The 20196-nt window shown below is 38.8% G+C and overlaps 2 protein-coding genes and 1 long non-coding RNA gene across 3 annotated transcripts; 2 read left to right on the top strand and 1 right to left on the bottom strand.

Annotated features, from left to right (window-relative positions):
• Positions 1-3272: 3272 nt before the first annotated feature.
• On the bottom strand, positions 3273-5141 carry LOC132309371 (uncharacterized). Its single transcript, XM_059807688.1, has 2 exons — positions 3669-5141; positions 3273-3560 (listed from the first exon to the last, which is right to left on the bottom strand). The coding sequence occupies exons 1-2, from the start codon at positions 5139-5141 to the stop codon at positions 3273-3275; spliced, it is 1761 nt and encodes a 586-aa protein (XP_059663671.1).
• A 3943-nt stretch (positions 5142-9084) lies between these two features.
• On the top strand, positions 9085-16763 carry LOC132309370 (uncharacterized). Its single transcript, XM_059807687.1, has 6 exons — positions 9085-9166; positions 9335-9424; positions 15454-15543; positions 15771-15860; positions 16060-16149; positions 16666-16763. The coding sequence occupies exons 1-6, from the start codon at positions 9085-9087 to the stop codon at positions 16761-16763; spliced, it is 540 nt and encodes a 179-aa protein (XP_059663670.1).
• Positions 16764-17747: 984 nt separating this feature from the next.
• Positions 17748-19397, top strand: LOC132310188 (uncharacterized). The gene is made up of 3 exons (XR_009482570.1): positions 17748-17896; positions 18554-18615; positions 18974-19397. It is a non-coding gene; the product is annotated as an uncharacterized LOC132310188 (long non-coding RNA).
• The last annotated feature ends 799 nt before the right edge of the window (positions 19398-20196 follow it).

The following is a 20196-nucleotide window of genomic DNA, read 5'->3' as shown; positions in this document are numbered from 1 at the left end:
GGCATCCCTTTAGCCCGAAACCCTATCATTGGGGGAGTGTAGCCAGGGGTTGTACAGGGAAACGATAGTGGGCAGGCAAGCATACCACTTGGAGGAGAGAGACTTTGGAATGTTAGACGCAGTAGAGTCAGTACTGCATTGCGACGAGGGCGTCGCAGGATTTGGGTGGGGGAGAATGTCACGTTCTGATTCCTAACGACGCCATGAGCATAGAAGACACGCATGCTGGTTGGCTAAGAACATTCATTTACTGGGAATGGTTCTAGGAATGTTCTAAGGAAGGGGCATGCAGGACCACAAGATGGTACCTCTTCAGAGTTCAGGCAGGTCGACTCGGTTCAATTCAAGGTGCTTGTTGCTAGTCGTGGACTTGACTATGAAGAAGGGAGTTGGCCATCCCTGCACAAACTGGTCGGGAGTTGGAGCCGTTCCCCTGATGAGAACAAGGTAGGTCGAAACCAGTCATCATGTATCCTTGGGAAGGCAGGTCGTGGTGGCTGACCAGGGCACTTGCGCGAGCTAAAGCAATGCCTTGGTGCCGCACGGACCGTGTCGCTGCATCAAATCTCTAGACCCGTGCCGCCTTAGACACTTTCAAGCCCCCTTGAAGCACTAAGTCAGCCTACCCGAGTATGCTAACTTAATAAAGATTAAGGCTAGACAAGTGTTTTGCTTACTTGGGTGTGTAGGAAGAGGTTAGACAAGTGAGCAAGAGAGTTTGGGAATGTATAGAACTTGTATTTCTTGAGATGAGAGATTACAACTTGGTTGCTTGGTGAGAAGCAAATGAACTCTCACCTCTTATTTATAGGCCTTTGGCCTTACAAGAACATTCTAGATGTGTACAAATGTGTGGCCTAGATTTAGTGTCTAGAATCCTCCAAAGAAATATCTACACACTTCTAGAACTATATAAAATGTACAAGACAAGTCTAGAAAATTCTAGAGAATTCTATACAACTCTAGACAAGTCTAGAAAAGGCTAGATAACTTCACACTAATCTAGAGAATTCCAGAAAGTTCTATACTTGTGTAGAGAAGTCTAGAAAGCTCCGATACATGCAGGCTCCATGTCATCGTCTGCTGGGCGCCTGCGTGGCGTAGCCTCTTGGTTGCGGGGCGTGACATTCTCCCCTACCTAAGCTCGCGACGTCGTCGTCGTGTCTTCTTGCTTGAACCGCTGGATATGCTCCGCGAACTGCCAAAGTGTATCCTCGTGCTCCCAGCTCGCCTCGCTATCTGGCAGGTTCTTCCATTTTACTAAGTATTCTGTATACTTGGGCACGCCTCTCCTGCTCATTACATGATCCGCAAGGATACAATCTACTTCTTTATCGAAGGATGTGACAACAGTTGTGGGTGCCCTTTACGATATGCCCCGAGTAAGGTCTTCCGTGTCTTCATGATAAGGCTTAAGCATGCTGACATGGAAGACTAGATGTATCTTCAACTTGGGTGGAAGCTCCACCATGTAGGAGACCTTGCCCACCCTCTTAACAATGGGGAACGGGCCCTCGTACCTCCTTACTAGCCCTTTATGCACACTCCGGAAAGACTTAAACTGTTGGGGTAGTAGCTTAACCATCACCTGGTCTCCCACTATGTACTCCACCCGCCTTCGTTTGGTGTCGACCCACTTTTTCATCTTCTTTGCCGCCTTGTCAAGGTACGCCCTAGCCAAGTCGGACTGCTCGTGCCACCTCTTGGAAAACTTGTAGGCCGCTGGACTTTTACCATCGCAAGTCGAAACAATGGCTTTGGGTGTCATAGGCTGCCGTCTGGTAAGAACCTCAAATGGACTATGATTGGTAGCCTCACTCCACTGCAAGTTATAAGAAAACTATGCCTCCCCAAGGAGTTTGGCCCAATCTCGCTGGTTGGCACTCACATAGTGCCTTAAATAAAGCTCTAGGAGAGCGTTAGTGCACTCCGTCTGCCCGTGGAAACTTGTAGAGAAGTTAAGATCCGTCCCCATCTTCTTGAAGAGCCCCGTCCAAAATCTACCCGTGAAACGCGGATCTCTATCACTGACAATATTCTGCGGAACTCCCCAAAGCTTGACCAGATGGTCAACAAACAATTCTGCTGCCCTCTCTACCGTGCAATCTGCCGGTGCGGGTATGAAAGTGACATACTTGCTGAACCGATCTACCACCACTATAATGCTCCCGCAACCCTCTGACTTAGGCAAACAAGTAATGAAATCCATAGAGACACTCTCCCATGGTCTCTCTGGAATAAGCAATGGCTCTAGTAGGCCCGCAGGATGCTGTTACTCAATCTTGTCTTGTTGGCACACAAGAGAAGTCCTCACATATGTCTCCACATCATCACGCATCTGAGGCCAATAGTAAGAATCTTCTAGGAGTGCTAGTGTGCACCGCATACTTGGGTGACCAGCCCATTTGGTGTCATGGCACTCCCGTATTAGCTCATTTCGCAAGTTGCCCCACCTGGGCACAAAGAGTCGGTCCCCTGTAGTGAGAAACAAATCATCCCTTAGCCAAAAGCACCGAGTCTTCCCTTCCTTAGCCAGCTAAATAAGGCTTTTGGCTAGAGGGTCATGCTGCAACCCCTCCTTGATCCTCTCCACAAGAGGGTGCTGGGGCCGACTAACAGTTGCGACTAAGCACATCTGCCACAACATTGGCCTTGCCCGGCTTGTATTCAAAATGATAGGTGAACTCCGCTAGGAAGTCCTGCCATCGAGCTTGCTTGGGGCTGAGCTTCTTCTGTGTCTAGAAGTAGCTGGTGGCAACATTATCTATCTTGATCACAAATTATGCCCAGAGCAAGTAGTGCCTCCAAGTACGTAAGTAATGGATGACCGCTGTCATCTCTTTCTCCTATACCGTATAGCGCCGCTCGGTGTCATTAAGCTTGCGGCTCTTATAAGCTATGGGGTGTTCTTCCTGCCTCAACACGCCCCCAATAGCAAAGTTTGATGCATTCGTGTGCACCTCATATGGCTTGGAGTGTTCAGGCAAGCTAAGTACCAGCTACTCTGTGACTGCCCTCTTCAAGTCATCAAATGCCCCTTGGCATGACTTTGTCCAACTCCAAGCACGGGCCTTCTTGAGAATGTCTGTCAATGGGGCTGCTCTTGCGAAGTAACCCTTGATGAAGCGGCTGTAGTAATTGACAAGCCCAAGAAATGAGCATAGTTCTGTCACCTTAGTGGGCGGCTCCCACTCTTGAATGGCCTTCACCTTTGCCTCATCCATCATCAGCTTGCCATCCCGTATCTTATGCCCTAGGAACAACACTTCCTCTTAGGCAAATGAGCATTTCTCTGTCTTCACATATAGGTCATTCTCCCGTAGGACTTGGAAGACCGGCCTCAAGTGCTGCACGTGCTCTTCTAGAGTGGTGTTATACACAACAATATCATCCAAGTACACCACCACAAAGCGATCCAAGTAGGGATGGAAGAGCTTGTTCATCAAAGTACAGAAAGTAGCAGGTGCATTGGTGAGGCCAAACGACATAACAAGAAACTCATAAGAGCCATACCTCGTCACACACGTAGTCTTAGGCTCATCCCCGTCCGCTATCCGCACCTGGTAGTACCCCGAGCGCAAGTCAAGCTTAGTGAAGTAGCGTGCTCTACCAAGCTAATCAAAGAGATCGGTAATAAGAGGAATGGGGTACTTGTTTTTTATAGTCACCTTGTTGAACACCCAGTAGTCGATGCACATGCGTAAGGACCCGTCCTTTTTCCTCTGGAACAGCACCGGTGCGCCATATGGGGCATTCGAGGGTCGAATATAGCCCGCATCTAACAGTTCCTTGAGTTGCCTCAGCAACTCCTTCAACTCTGGGGGTGCCATCCTGTAGGGCACCAAAGCAGGGGGTTTAAGACCCGGTTCCAGCTCAATCTTATGATCCACCTCCTTCCTAGGTGGAAGCTTCTTGGGCAGCTCCTTAGGCATCACGTTCGTGTACTCGTTTAGCATGGCTCGTATCTCCTTAGGCACCTCTTCTTGTGGGGAAGGGACTGGCTCATCATCGGGTGTCTCCAGTAACGTAGCAAGGTAGCTAGTCTCTCCCTTCTTAAAGCTCTTCTTGAACTGCATAGCTAACAAAACTTGGGCTTCCAACTTGGCGCCTCTATCCACTGGTACCATGCATGCTGCGTTTCCTTCCATAATACACATAGAGTTAGCGAAATGAATGGGGAAGGCTCTCATCTTATCTAGGAACTCCAACCCAATGACTAGTTTAAAGTTGTCTATGGGTACCACCGATAGGTCTATGTGGCCACCCCACTCGCCAATGCATGCTCTGACGCCGTGTGCCATGCCATGTATAGCCTTTCCCGCTGAGTTAACTGCCTTCATGGAGCCCCCTTCTTTACTATACTTGAGGCCCAACCTCTTGGCCTCATCAAGGCTCACAAAATTGTGGGATGCACCCATGTCCACCAAAGCACGTGCGAGTGTCCCATTGATGCTCGCCTCCACAAACATTAGCCCCTTAGTCGCCACCTTAGGGACTTCAGTTTTAGCCTTGATAGCATTAAGGATTTGCAGTGAACCCATCTGCGCCTCCTCCTGTTGTTGCTCTTCGTAGTGGCTCGTCATGGCATTGAGGGTCTTCCGCTTTGGGCAATCTCTTACCCAATGTGGTCCATCACATATGAAGCAAGAACCCTTAGGCTTGGGTGCTCCTTCCTTGTTCTCCCTTCCCTCTTTGCCTCTATAGCCACCACCTGGCTTACGGGACCAATCCTGGTGGGGTGCAGCGCCCTTGTCTCCCCTACCTTTGCAGGCATACCTCCCCTTATCCTTGTTTTTGTCTTTTGGCTTGGACGAGGGTTCCTTCTTGGAGCTGAAATCAATAAAGGACTTCGTTTCTGCAATAGCTGTGGCAAGGTCTTGCACATTGCATCGCCTCAACTCCGTCTTGGCCCACAACTGCAAACCATCCATGAAGAAGAAAAGAGAGTCCTTGTCGGATAGATCCAGGATCTCAAGAGTCAAGTTAGTGAATTTTTTCACATAGTCCCGAATCGACCCAACTTGTTTTAGCCTTCGGAGTCTGCCCCTGGCTTCATCCTCGGCATTCTCAGGATAGAAATGCTTCTTAATTTCTTTTGTAAAATCAGCCCAAGCATCAATAGAGACCATACCTTTGCCCATGTCACCATACTTCTTCCTTCACCATAGCATGGCATGGTCTGTGAGGTAGTGAGTCGCCGTGTGTATCTTGATGGTCTCATTTGTTATGCCCGTAGCCTCAAAGTATTGCTCCATGCTAAAGAGGAAGTTCTCCAACTCCTTCCTTACCCGGTTCCCACTATAGCACTTAGGCTTGGGAATATCAACCCGGAGTGCTACAACCCCCGTAGTAGCTGTGCCGGACGCCACCACCCGTCTGCACAATGCCTAATCCGCTCGCATTTCCTCTATTTGCTCGCGGAAAGTGCCAAGCTCCTGATCAACATAGCCACATAGGGTGGCAAACTCGCCCAACATAAGTTCTTGAAGTGCTTGGAGTTCCGGCCGAAAGTCACCACTTAGGGCATTGAGTGACCCTTTGACAATATTCTAGACCTCAGTGTCCTCCGACTCCAGCCCATCCATGCGTTGGTGAGCATCCTCAAGCTGCTCCAACATGTTGGCCATGGACCCCTCCATGTTTGCCATACGTGCCTCTAAGCCTGCCATGATGTCCTTCGACCTAGCCCTCGTCCTCATTCCGACTGAAGGGAGATTTGCTTCCCTTCCACGTAGCTCCTCCTCTTGGTTGTTAGTCACGTCTGATTGCTCCACCATAGCTTCCTCTACACAAGGTGTGACGCCTCACGACCTTAGCTCTGATACCAACTGTCACGGACTTGAACCTTTCCAAGCTCCCGTGCGGCCTTAGACACTTTCAAGCCCCCTTGAAGCGCTAAGTCAGCCTACCCGAGTGTGCTAGCTTAGTGAAGACTAAGGCTAGACAAGTATTTTGCTTACTTGGGTGTGTAGGAAGAGGTTAGACAAGTGAGCAAGAGAGTTTGGGAATGTATAAAACTTGTATTGCTTGAGATGAGAGATTACAACTTGGTTGCTTGCTGAGGAGCAAATAAACTCCCACCTCTTATTTATAGGCCTTTGGTCTTACAAGAACATTCTAGATGTGTACAAATGTGTGGCCTAAATTTAGTGTCTAGAATCCTCCAAAGAAATATTTACACAATTCTAGAATTATATAGAATGTACAAGACAAGTCTAGAGAATTCTATACAACTCTAGACAAGTTTAGAAAAGGCTAGACAACTCCACACTAATCTAGAGAATTTCGGAAAGTTCCATACTTGTGTAGAGAAGTCTAGAAAGCTCTAGTCCATGCAGGCTCCATGTCATCGTCTGCGTGGCGCCTGTGTGACATAGCCTCTTGGTTGCACGGCGTGACAAATTGCTATGATTTTTCCTCTTTGGCCTTTAGTTCTGGTGGAGAAAGAGACTTTGAGTTGACCCCCAAGTCAAGATCTTAACCAATGATTCAAGTTAATTTTAAGTTGGTAAAGAGTATTTGAGATCCGGAAATAAAATATATATAATATATATATATATGAGTTGACCAAAGTCAATATCTTAACAAATACTCCGTAATTCAAGCCGAGATTATGTTACATCAACTAATTTTCTATTTATCTGTCAGCTTTTGGTTATTATCATTATTGAATTCTTTGTTTTTTTCAAATTCAATTTGAGTTTCATTAAGCTTTTGTAGAGATTACTCTGTTTTTATTTGATGAGGTATGGAGTTGCATTATTTCAATTTTTATTGTGATTTGTTATTTCAAATTAGTTCGTAAAGATGATTTGGATCTAAGTTTCTGTCCGACAACCAATTAAGAAATACTAAGAAAAATCAAATTGGAAAAACAGTTTGCAATGGGAAGAATTCTGCTTAAGTTGATCTGTGTCAAGTCTCTTCAAAAAAAATTGAAATACCAAGGTATCCAAAGCTACTTGAGGTGTTGAAGCTGTATTTAATCTTTTTCACTGTAATAAAATGCTTATTATCTTAATGTGTGAAATCTGGATATAAGCATTCAATAAATTTTCATACATCATATTGTGATCGAATATGCCAACCAGAATCAAAATTATTTCAAATACCTAGCCGAAGGAAAAAAGAAAACCAATATTAAAACTACTAATCAAGCTTCACCCAAAAAAAATCAACAAAAATCAACAAAACATTACTTAATACAAGTGATGTTTAAGCAATTTCCTACACTACATTGACCTGGCGTGGCCGGTAGTTACAATCAAATTAACGGGTTGATTACGAATATAATGGCAACTTGATAATTTTTTTAATTTATTATTTATTTTTTTAATTCTACTAAAAATTTTACTTTCAATTTTAAAAGAACATGTAACTTTGTGATTTTACTTCTATATATTTTCCCCAAAAAAAAAAACTAACAAAAGAAGTTAGTTTGTCAAAAAGGTTATTGGTGTGTGTTTTGGATACATCCATTCACATATTTGAGAAATAATGGCAAATACGCAGATGAACAGAACATGGAAGGAACTGCAGTTTCCACAAAACCAGAAAGTATAAATGAAAAGATACCGAATGTTGAAGCCAAAAAGCCTGAAGGTATGTAAAGTATAATCTCACTCTGGTGTCTAGTCATGCCATTCTCTTCCAAATTCCTATTACACTCTGAAGGTCTATAATTCTTGAATTATTTTCTTTTTTGTAATTTTTAGTTTAACACATTTAACTTTAAGGTTGGTAGTTATCACCAACATTAGTGAGATTTTTTTTTTAGGAAGTTGTGTGACACATAATTAATGTAAAATCGGTACTTTTGCAAATGAACATATCATGGAAGAAGCTGCAGCTTCCACAAAACCAAAAAGTGAAAATGAAAAGATACCGAATGTTGAAGCAAAAAATCCTAAAGGTATGTAGAGTATAATCTCACTCTGGTATCTAGTCATGCTATTCTTTTCCAGTTCCTATTTACTCTTTGAAGGTCTATAATTCTTGAAATATTTTATTTTTCTATAATTTTTACTTGAACACATTTAACTTTAAGGTTGGCAGCCATCACCAACATTAGTGAGAATTTTTTTTTTAGAAAGTGTGGCACATAATTAATGAAAAATCGGTATTTATATATGCAGATGAACAGACCAGGGAAGGAGCTGAACTTTCCTCAAAATCAGAAAGTGAAAATAAAGAGATACTGAATGTTGAAATCAAAAAGCCTGAAGGTATGTAGACTATAATCTCACTCTGGTATCTAGTCATGCTATTCTCTTCCAATTCTTATTTACTCTTTAAAAGTCTACAGTTCTTGAAGTATTTTGTTTTTCTATAATCTTTTGTTTAGTGCAATTCACTTTAAGGTTGGGAGCTGTCACCAACATTAGTTAGAAATTTTTTTTAGGATATTGTTACACATAATTAATAGAAAATCGGTCCTTATGCAGATGAACATAATATGGAAGGAGCTGCACTTTCCACAAAACCAGAAAATGAAAATATAGAGATACCAAAAGTTGAAACCAAAAAGCCTGAAGGTATATATGTAGGCTATAATCTCACTATGGTATCTACTCAAGCTATTCTCTTCCAATTCCTATTTACTTTCTGAAAGTCTACGATTCTTGAAATATATTATTCTTCTATAATCTTTCGTTTAGCACATTATAACTTTAAGGTTGGTACCTATCACCAACATAAGCATGAATTTTTTTTTTTTTTTGGAAGTAGTGATACATAATTAATACAAAATCGGTACTTATGCAGTTGAACATACCATGGAAGGAGCTGCACATTCCAAAAAACCAAAAAGTGAAAATAAAGAGATACCGAATGTTGAAGCCAAAAAACCTGAAGGTTTGTAGACTAATCTCAATCTGGTATCAAGTCATGCCATTCTCTACCAATTCCTATTTACTCCTTGAAAGTTTACAGTTCCTGAAATATTTTCTTTTTTTATATATAATCTGGTGCATAGCACATTATAACTTTAAGGTTGGCAGCTATCATCAACATTAGTAAGAATTTTTTTTAGAAAGTTGTGCACATAATTAATGAAAAATTGGTACTTATGCAGATGAACAGACCATGGAAGGAGCTGCGCCAATTTCCACAAAACCAGAAAATGAAAGTAAAAAGATGCCGAATGTTGAAGCTAAAAAGCCTGAAGGTATGTAGAGTATAATCTTACCGTGGTTTCTAGTCATGCTATTCTCTTCCGATTCCTATTTACTCTCTTATTGTCTATAGTTCAGAAATATTGCCTATAATTTTTAGTTTAGCACATTATAACTTTAAGGTTGGAAAACATAATTAATAGAAATTGGTACTTATGCAGATGAACAAACCATTGACGGAGCTGTACTTTCCACAAAATCAAAAAGTGAGAATAAAGAGATACCGAATGTTGAGGCCAAAATATATAAAGGTATGTAGACTATAATCTCACTCTAGTATCTGTTGCAAACATTTTTGAAAATTAAATCCCTCTTTCATCATACACACAGGAAGCAACATCATCACACAAGCATATATGGAAATAAAAATTATATATATTCATGTACAATATAATATTTCACATGGTTTACCCATCCAACTTTAGGACTAGCTATGCCCATAGAGGGAGAGATTTCACTCTAATGTGTATCAATGGAGAGAATGTACAACTATAGATGTCAAAACCCCACACACTCTTTGCACTATTTTCCTCTTTCACACTTTTGTTCTTTTTTAGACTAATTAAGATCGAATACAAGAGCCCCTTTCTTCTCAAGGCTACAACCACATGAATTATGTATACACTTTCCTCTCCTCAAAATACTGACAGTCCCTTATGTTGGGGATAATTAACTCCCTCCAACCCACTCAACGGTTGTGATACCCCTCGGATCCGAGACACGGGTTGATCAGGCCCAGGCCCAAACCCGAGGGAGTATCAAACAATTAAAGTATTTTAAAACGAACACAGATGACAAAAAGAAACAATAAAGATAGAATAAAGCTGAAAGAAATAATAATAATAAAACACTCCATGTATAACTGAAAATTGAAACTCCAATCCTTCAAAACTTCAAGGTTACAACTTGGGAATCCACTGATGAACCCCTAACCAAAAGTTCAACTGAAACCGAAAACTGAAAATAGATAATGCTAGAAACATCGAGAGAAGTCCTACGTAATCAGATGAAGGTGAGACTATCCTCGACAAGCACGATCAAGCTCTAAGGCTGGAACCGTCCTGTACCTGAAAAGAATAATGAAGGAGTGGGTCAGACCCACGAGCAAGTTCTAATCTAACTGCAATCTATACAGTGACCCGATACGCAGATACACCGTAGACATCTCACAATATCTATCTAGTCCATACGTATAAATATATCCACACTAAGGGACATTCACTAGTCTATAATAGGGGTCTCAACCTGAGTAGAAGGCAACATGCGAATACGCACCCAAAGGTGGACATGAGTACCTAGACCTAACAGGGTACACCTCAACCTATTATAACCAGCTACGCATCCACTACATATACGCACCCTAACCAACGAGTCTGAGACTCAAGCTCAACTCGTGGTACCATAAACATATATATAAAGTCCGTCCAAATCCAGGGTATGCAATTCAACTATTTATTAAACTGACATACAATAAACCAACTAGTTAGTCACTCAACTTATTCAGTTGATATGACTTAACTACCATCCGTTAATCCAGGAAGTCATCTAACTTGGTTACAGCTGATCTGACTTAGTCACAATTAGGATTCAATATCTTTCAATCCATTCCATTAATCCATTAGGTTAGGTTTATGCATTTTGAGCTAAACCGTCCTTAATAGGTCACCGTCCCATATCGGTACATACAATCCTCCACATCCATATAAATTACAACATATACAACAGTTCAATAGTTTACAGACCAAAAACCACCATCCAAATAATTACAGAAGGAATCTTAACAATCTAGCAATTAAAACCCAGTAGTAATCCATGCAATTGCATCGAAGAATTAACTATTCTAACAATTAACATCCAACACATACATAGTTCAAATTTAATTAAACAATGACCCTATTATGTATTTAAAATTAATTCTATAATAATATTATAGTCTAATAAATCGCTAAATTAAACTAAGCGATCTAGTTCCCTCCATCCGGTAACAGAGTACTAAGTCATATACTTATATTTTGTTGTATCCTTTAGCACAGAGCCCCCACTATGCCACAAGTCCAATATATTACTTTAAAAGACTTCATCGTGCATCTAAAATAAATTTAAAATCATTTTATAGCACCCTAAACCATCAGATTAAAATTAATCAACAAATCTCCTTTCAACCGTTAACTGTACGCAAAGTTGTCAAATAGCGTACTGTTATTTCCATTTAAACTAAGGGGTAAATTTATGCAATTCAAGACCTTAGTTACATGTTAAAATTATTATTTAACACCCAATTAAAATTTTAAAACTGATTAATAACCCAGAATGCCCAAACAGTGACTGAAAATCACTTTTACGCACAAAACAAAGAAAGAGCCTACTCTAGAAAAGTTGAGCAGGCTCATGGTGACATAGAGCCGGCTTTACCACACCTTGGAGCCGGCTCTAACAGGTGGGAGCCGGCTCTTGGCATTCCAGAGCCGGCTCTCTCTCCCCCTGTGAGCTTCTTCTCCATTTCAGCTTTGTTCTGACCTCTGTTCCAATTCTAGCCAACTGCAACCCTTCTGTTTGGTTTCTTAAACTGATCTTAAGTATCTTATTAACACCCAAGAACATCCCAAAGGTTTGATAACAACCATTAGATCCAATCACAGAGATTAAATTTTGCTACCGAACTAACATGCGATAGGAAACAAATCTGAAACTATTTGACAAATTGAAACAGAACAAATTGCAACACATCTTTAAAACAGAATACTAACAACCCTATGAGTTTTATATAACCCCAGTATTGTTCCTATATATTGTTTATAATAGTTGCAATCAAATATAGAGACTAAAGTTACAACAGAAACAACATGCTTGCAGAACAGAAAACTGGAACGAAACTTGTATGCACTGCAACAGATTTATTTTCAACACAACAGATCATCAATATAGCATAAGTTAAACAGGTAAATTCTAGTTACTGATTGATTAAACCCTAAAGATTATCTAGGTGCACCAAACACGAGCCAAAGAGAAGGAGAAAGAGAAGAACTTGCCTTTGAGTTTCAGACTTGAAACTCTAAATTCTCAGCTTCTGTGGTGATATGTTTGTGTCCTAACTGCAAGTCTGCTTCCCCAGTAACTTGGTTCAACCCAGAGACACCTCCTATCTTCCTCTGTTCTCCCTCTGTACCTCACAATTTCTGTGTCTTTCACAGAATTCAATTCACGTCTCCGAGTTAACTGCTATGAATCCAAACCCTAAGCTTACCGCACGTATTTATTTATAAGCTTAACTCTAAACCCTAATCCTTGTAACCTTAAAGCCAGAGCCCATCTCGGCCCATAAACCGACCTAAGATATATACCTACGTCGGCCACCCATGAAAATTGCAACCCTAAATTCACGTAAAGAACAGAAAACTAAACTCCCTTAAATTTAAATTTCCATTAAATAAAATTGATTAAACAATTAAATAAACACAATTAAATAAATAAATAAAATTATATAAACAGTTACCAAAAACATATTAAGTAACATGACTGATTAAACAATCAACCATTAAGCAATTAATTAAACCAAATAATGCACATAAAACCAATTTAAACAAATGAAAAATAATAAAATAAATAAAAATGCGTTAAAGACAATAAAATAAATAAAAATGCAATACAATAAATATTAAAAATGCCGAGACTTCTTTTTAAAATTAGGGGTATTACAACGGTCGGCTGTTGTTGAGAGTAAAATCCCTCCTTCATCACACACAGCGAAAGTATCATCACATTACATTAACACAAGTATATATAGAGATAACAATCATACACATCCACGCACAACACAATATTTTACATGATTCACCCAACTCTAGGGTTACGTCTATGGGAGAGAGGGATTTCACCATTATGAATCAAGGAAGAGAATATACAACCACATGTCAAAACCCCACTCACTCACTCATAATCTCTTTTGAGGCTACATGTATACACTCGGGAATTACATATACTCTCCCCTCTCCTCACAACACTGACCCTTAAACCACTTACATCTTTTCTTTCTTCTCTCTCTAAACCCCTCATACCCATCTCTATTTATAGAGTCTTCAAAACTCAATTCCTTGTTGGACAAGTATTTCTCAAATCCAATTCCTTGGTGGACAAGGATCAACTTACCTACAAGGAGTTACGATATCCATCTTCAACTCTAAAATAGCAGGTATAACTTTTTTCCCAAATTTTTAGCCTTTTTCCCCAAGTCTTCTGGATTCCAAAACCAATCAGGAAACTGTTTCTCGCAGCTTCCAAAACGGAAAAGGAAATTAATTTTCTACGCACAAATTTTGAGTCACAAACGCAACAATCTCTACCTTAGTTCAAAATTCAATCTTCACGTGCTTCTCCATAGCTCCACCTCTAACAAGGATCTCTTCATAGCTCCACCATAAGCTCTTCATAAGTCCACCTCAACTGAAGATTTCTCCACCTCAAATAAAGCACTATGATGAACTTGAGAAACACTCTAACAATCTCCACCTTTTCTCAAATTCATCATTCTTCATTTTTTTTTTTTTCTCTATCCACCCCATTGGTGTTCAATTGCTCATGCATGGCAACTCACCAATCTTCAACTCATCCTCATCAATTGCTTTTCTGGCTTAAAATAACAAACCTCTCTTCTTCACTCTTCATATTCCCCTTTGCTCTTTATTGGGCTTAGAGCAAACCCCTTCATTCTTCACACCCCTTGCCCCATCTTGAGAACCATCACCAACCCTTGACTTGTCCTCAAAACTTGTTACTTGTAGGCTTCACCTCTATCACCTTTGCCCCATCTTGAAAACGAGCATCCTCTGGCTTGTCACAAGACTTATTCCTCATAGACTTTAAGCCATCACGTTATTCATACCTTCGTGCCATCATCAACTCTGATTGAATCTCCATAGCACCTCATGATTATTTTCTACTCTGACAGACTTCGTAGCAATCTTCTTATACTAATTAATCTTCAGGACCAATCACAGGCTCTGACCCACCATCGGCTCTGATACCAGTTGTTGGGGATAATTAACTCCCTCCAACCCACTCAACGATCGGCTGTTGTTGAGAGTTAAATCCCTCCTTCATCACATACAGCGGAAGTATCATCACATTACATTAACACAAGCATATATAGAGATAACAATCATACACATCCACGCATAACACAATAATTGACATGATTCACCCAACTCTAGGGTTACGACCATGGGAGAGAGAGATTTCACTATTATGAATCATGGAAGAGAATATACAACCACATATCATCATCATCTCTTTTGAGGCTACATGTATACACTTGGGAATTACATATACTCTCCCCTCTCCTCACAACACTCACCCTTAAACCCCTTACACCTTTTCTCTCTTCTCTCTCTAAACCCCTCATACCCATCTCTATTTATAGAGTCTTCAAAACTCAATTCCTTGTTGGACAAGTATTTCTCAAATCTAATTCCTTATTGTACAAGGATCAACTTACCTACAAGGAGTTACCATATCCATCTTCAACTCTAAAATAGCAGGTATAACTTCTTTCCCAAATCTTTAGCCTTTTTCCCCAAGTCTTCTGGATTCCAAAACCAATCAGGAAACTATTTCTCGCAGCTTCCAAAACGAAAAACGAAACTAATTTTCTGCACACAAATTTTGAGCCACAAACCCAACACCTTAAGGTATGAAGATTTTAATCTCATTCCGGTATCTAGCCACGCTATTCTCATCCAATTGCTATTTTTCTGTGGAAGTCTACATTTCTTGAAATACATATATATTTATATATATTTTATAAACTTTTGATTAGCATATTATTTACTTTAAGGTTGGTGGCAGCTATCACTGACATTAGTGATAATTTTTTTTTTAAGAAGTTGTAACGTATGATTAATAGAAAATCGGTACTTATGCAATGCAGATGAACAGACTAAGGAAGGAGTAGCACATTCGAAAAAACTAGATAGTAAAAATAAAGAGATACCGAATATTGAAGGCAAAATGCCTGTATGTTTGTAGACCATAATCTCATTCTGATATCTAGTCATGCTATTCTCTACCAATTCCTATTTAGTCCCTAAAAGTCTCCAATTCCTATTTTTCTGTGGAAGTCTACATTTCTTGAAATACATATATATTTATATATATTTTATAAACTTTTGATTAGCATATTATTTACTTTAAGGTTGGTGGCAGCTATCACTGACATTAGTGATAATTTTTTTTTTAAGAAGTTGTAACATATGATTAATAGAAAATCGGTACTTATGCAATGCAGATGAACAGACTAAGGAAGGAGCAGCACATTCGAAAAAACTAGATAGTAAAAATAAAGAGATACCGAATATTGAAGGCAAAATGCCTGTATGTATGTAGACCATAATCTCATTCTGATATCTAGTCATGCTATTCTCTACCAATTCCTATTTATTTACTCCCTAAAAGTCTACAATTCTTGAAATATTTTCTTTTTCTATATATAATTTTTCATTTAGCATATTATAACTTTAAGGTTGGTAGCTATAACCAACATTGGTGAGAATTTTTTTTAGGAAGTTGTGACACATAATTAATGGAAAATCGGAACTTATGCAGATGAACAGACTATGGAAGGAGCTGCAGTTTCCACAAAACCAGAAAGTGAAAATGAAAAGATACGGGATGTTGAAGCCAAAAAGCCTGAAGGTATGTAGAGTATAATCTCACTCTGGTATCTAGTCATGCTATTCTTTTCCAATTCCTGAAGGTCTATAATTCTTGAAATATTTTATTCTTCGGTAATTTATAGTTTAACACAGTTGGCAGATACCACCAACATTAGTGAGAATTTTATTTTAGGAAGTGTGGCACATAATTAATGAAAAATCTGCATTTATATATGCAGATGAACAGACCAGGGAAGAAGCTACACTTCCCCCAAAATCAGGAAGTGAAAATAAAGAGATACCAAATGTTGAAACCAAAAAGCCTGAAGGTGTAGGCTATAATCTCACTCTAGTATCTAGTCTGTGTATAACTCACATAGTCATGCTATTCTCTTCCAATTCATATTTACTCTTTAAAAGTCTACAATTCTTGAAATATTTTCTTTTTCTATAATCTTTTGTTTAGTACATTAAACCCTTAAGGTTGGGAGCTGTCACCAACACTAGTTAGAATTTTCTTTTAGGAAATTGTTACACATAATTAATAGATAATCGGTCCTTAGGCAGATGAACATAATATGGAAGAAGCTACACTTTCCACAAAACCAGAAAGTGAAAATATAGAGAAGTAGATTTTAATCTCACTCCAATATCTAGCCATGCTATTCTCATCCAATTCCTATTTAGTCTGTTAAAATCTACAACTCTTGAAATATTTTATTTTTTCTATAATATTTTGTTTAGCACATTATAACTTTAAGGCTGAAAACTATTACCAATATTAGCGAGAATTTGTTTTTAAGAAGTTGTGAAATATAATTTATAAAAAATGGGTACTTATGCAGATGAAGAGACCATGGAAGGAACTGCGCATTTCAAAAAAACAGAAAATGAAAATAAAGAGATACCGAATGTTGATACCAAAATGCCTAAAGGTATATAGACTATAATCTCACTTTGGTATCTAGTCATGCTATTCTCTTCCAATTTCTAATTACTCTCTAAAAGTCTCTACAATACGTTATTTTTAGTTTAGCACAAAAAAACTTTTAGGTCGGAAAATTTCACCAACAATAGTGAGAATTTTTTTTTGGAAGTTGTGACACATAATTAATAAAAAAACAAGTACTTATGCATATGAACATATATGGAAGGAGCTGCACTTACCACAACCAGAAAGTGAAAATATTGAGATACGGAAAGTTGAAACCAAAAAGACTGAAGTTATGTAGATTTTAATCTCACTCCAATATCTAGCAACACTATTCTCATTCAATTCCCATTTACTCTGTGACGTGAGTTGCGCTATGCAGAATGGATGTAAATATTTGTATTAAAAATAAAGTGGTGGTGAATAGGTTTTACTTACTTCTTTATTAAAATTTTAAATTATTTTAATTTTACCAAAATAAACTAAAATCAAACCCACAAAGCAAAAATAAAATGCAAGAAAAGTAAATAAAATTGGAGAGATGACACCGGGATTTTTAGCGAGAAAACACTGATTAGTATAATAGACCAATCATCTGGAAAAACCTTGAGGACTTTTGCAATCCTGAGCTAAACGATCCACTGTGTATGAAGCAAAGTATAATTGACTCTGACTCAAGCTCACACCTATCGTTCTACCAAAAGCCAATTATTAACCATTCCTGGCTTTGCGACTTCCCCGTCCAACAACTCTCATCTTTAGACTTACTCTTGATCTCTGTAAAAGGATCCACCAATGTCTTGATCCTTTTAAAATGTAATCACTAATGCCAATTAATTATCATGTATAATTAATTACAATTTCCAGTTAAGAGTAGTGTAGATCTTATGCATCATGCACATGACTTCCATTCTTAATATATATTTGAGATATCAGACAGTTGTTCCAAAACATAACAATGCATGAGCTGATGCCACAATCCTTGAAGCAGGGCAAGTCAAATCAGGAGACTTTCTTCCGAGCAAACAGGATACTGCAAGTGAAAGAAACGTTTCTAAAAAGCATTGTCTGTGGCGGTTTAGTTGGATCAATTGCAAGCCCAAGTGTTGTATCATGTGCTGCTGCTGCAACCAAATGTAGGAAAGGTCATTATATAACCAAATGAAAGGGGTCGGCTAAATTAATTATCTCCATCCAATCTTTTTTATTACATGCCATTTTGCCTACTATATCAACTACCTTTACATTGAGCCCATGTTTACATTCAACATATAGGTCATAATATTACTAATCAAGTATCTGATAAGTTAAAGCAGCAGCTGTTTATTGTATTTAGAACATTATATTAATGCCAATATTTAGGTGTCATGTGTATGGAATATACTTGATTCAATTGCTTATCTTCATTGAACTCAAACCCAACATAGTTTTTACTTCCGCATAAATGCTGATACTACAAAAAGTGTTAGCTCAAAGTTTTTACCTTTCCACCAAACAATGGTATGTCTGCCATCAGTTTATGGACCTGCACATTAATATACCAGAAATCTTGTCTATTTAAAACTAAGAGTGTGCATGCTCTTAGAATTTACCTGGATGATAGTATCACTTTATCTTCTCTGATCAATGTGAAAATTTATTTCGAGATTCGTCTAGAAGTAAGCTTAATATCACTTCTAGGATACTTGCACATTTTCTCACACAATTATATACTTTTGAGAAAAATGTACTGTTTTACAACTTTTCATTTTGGAAAACAAATTACATTTCGCTAAAAGATATTTTGTCTTGAGTTGTTGCAGGGAACATTGTAGCTTTGGGATTGGCATTTCTGATTGGTGGACTTCTGATCATTGTTCATAATGTGAGTAGGATTCCATGTTGTCTCTCTCTGCAAACAAATACAAACAGTCCACATTAGTGGCTGTTGGCTTTTAGTAGTGATTTTAGGTTTCATATAAGGTTGCATTCTATATATATATATGACATGCATGGTTTTCCAAAACTCATTGATATTGTTCATGTGAAAAAATCTACATATAGCTGTGACGCTGTGTTATAAAAAGGAAAAATCTACATGTATAAAAATGCATGGTTTTGATTAAAGGGGCTAACAGTACTGTGGTTGTGGATTGAGAATCCCAAGCCATTTTTTATTTATTGCATCTTCGACCTATCTGTTACATTACAGCTTATGGAACTCAAATATGATGGTCCTATAGGCACCTCAAATGAAAGAAATGTAGAAGCAGATTGATACAAAGAACTACTGGGCGAGCGAGAAAATTTGTTACTCCATTCAACAATTGCTGTGTTATCTTTCTTAGTTTTCGGCTATATCCCTCCTGTAACATATGGCTTGTCATTTTGGAGGAGTGACAATAGGGACCTAAAGCTCGTAGCAGTTGCAGCAGCTTCTCTTCTGTGCATCGCTATACTAGCATTTGGAAAGGCTCGCATGCGAAGGCCTCCCAAGTTCTACAGGCATTTCAAGTCTCTACTGTACTATGTCAGTAATGGCATTTTATTTCTTTATAGGTTGTATATATGTTTCTTTTCACTTAATTTGTTCTTCCTTGGTCTTGTAAGTTTGGAGGTAGTGCATTGATGTCATGGGATCAAATGTTTGGTCATAATAGTTATTTGGAATAATGTTCTAATTCTTCAAGTTGGAGATAGCGTATTGAAGACTTTTTGTTTTTGTGTTTTTACTAGAAAGCAAAGCCCAAACAGGCAAAGTAAAACAGGCCAAAAGCCTTACAAGCCCAGCCCAAAAACCAAATCAAACTGTTGCTGCAACTGCAAATTGAAAAGCAGTTGAAGCAACAGAAACAGGGCAAAACACAGACCCTTCAACAGAGGGAAATCAAAACAAGGATCCATTTGTGGGGAGGGAACATTTCAAATCAAAAACAGAACTAGGAAGACTCCAAGCAGCCACTGTAGACCTAGCTTCTCTGGTATTGGAGAATTTGATAGACAGAAGTTTTTCTTACGGTCTTTTGTGAATTTTTTAGGAGTTCAATCGGAGCACTCTTATAATTATCAAAATTTGTGTATAGAAAATACAAATGACAGAAAATTCAATAACAAGGGAGGAGCCTTTTCTAAATTTTGATTGAACATGGGTCTTTATTACATTTTAAAAATTTTGTTGGGCAAATGAGTTAAATATTGAGGGATTTTTCTTACTTTTGCAAGTTTTTATTAAGGTCTTTTCTGAATATTTTAACATTTTAGTGGGGAAACTTTTAGAATTATCAAGAGTTATGTATAAAAAATGCAAATAAAAAAATTTCTAGTGGGGACAATTGTCCTTAGGGCTGCAAATGAACCGAGCCGAGCTTTGGCTTGCTCGGGCTCGGCTCGTCAACTCCAGAGAAGTGCTCAGGTCGGGCGAACTTGGCCTAGCCAAGCTTGGGCTCGCCTCGGTGGAGATTTGACG

Source organism: Cornus florida, unplaced genomic scaffold, assembly GCF_030987335.1.
Source record: "Cornus florida cultivar Cherokee Brave unplaced genomic scaffold, ASM3098733v1 CherokeeBrave_3.0.0_Hap2_Chr05, whole genome shotgun sequence".
In the NCBI taxonomy this organism is placed as follows: Eukaryota; Viridiplantae; Streptophyta; class Magnoliopsida; order Cornales; family Cornaceae; genus Cornus; species Cornus florida.
The sequence above is the reverse complement of the archived record's forward strand: the minus strand, read 5'-3'. Positions and strand labels throughout refer to the sequence as shown.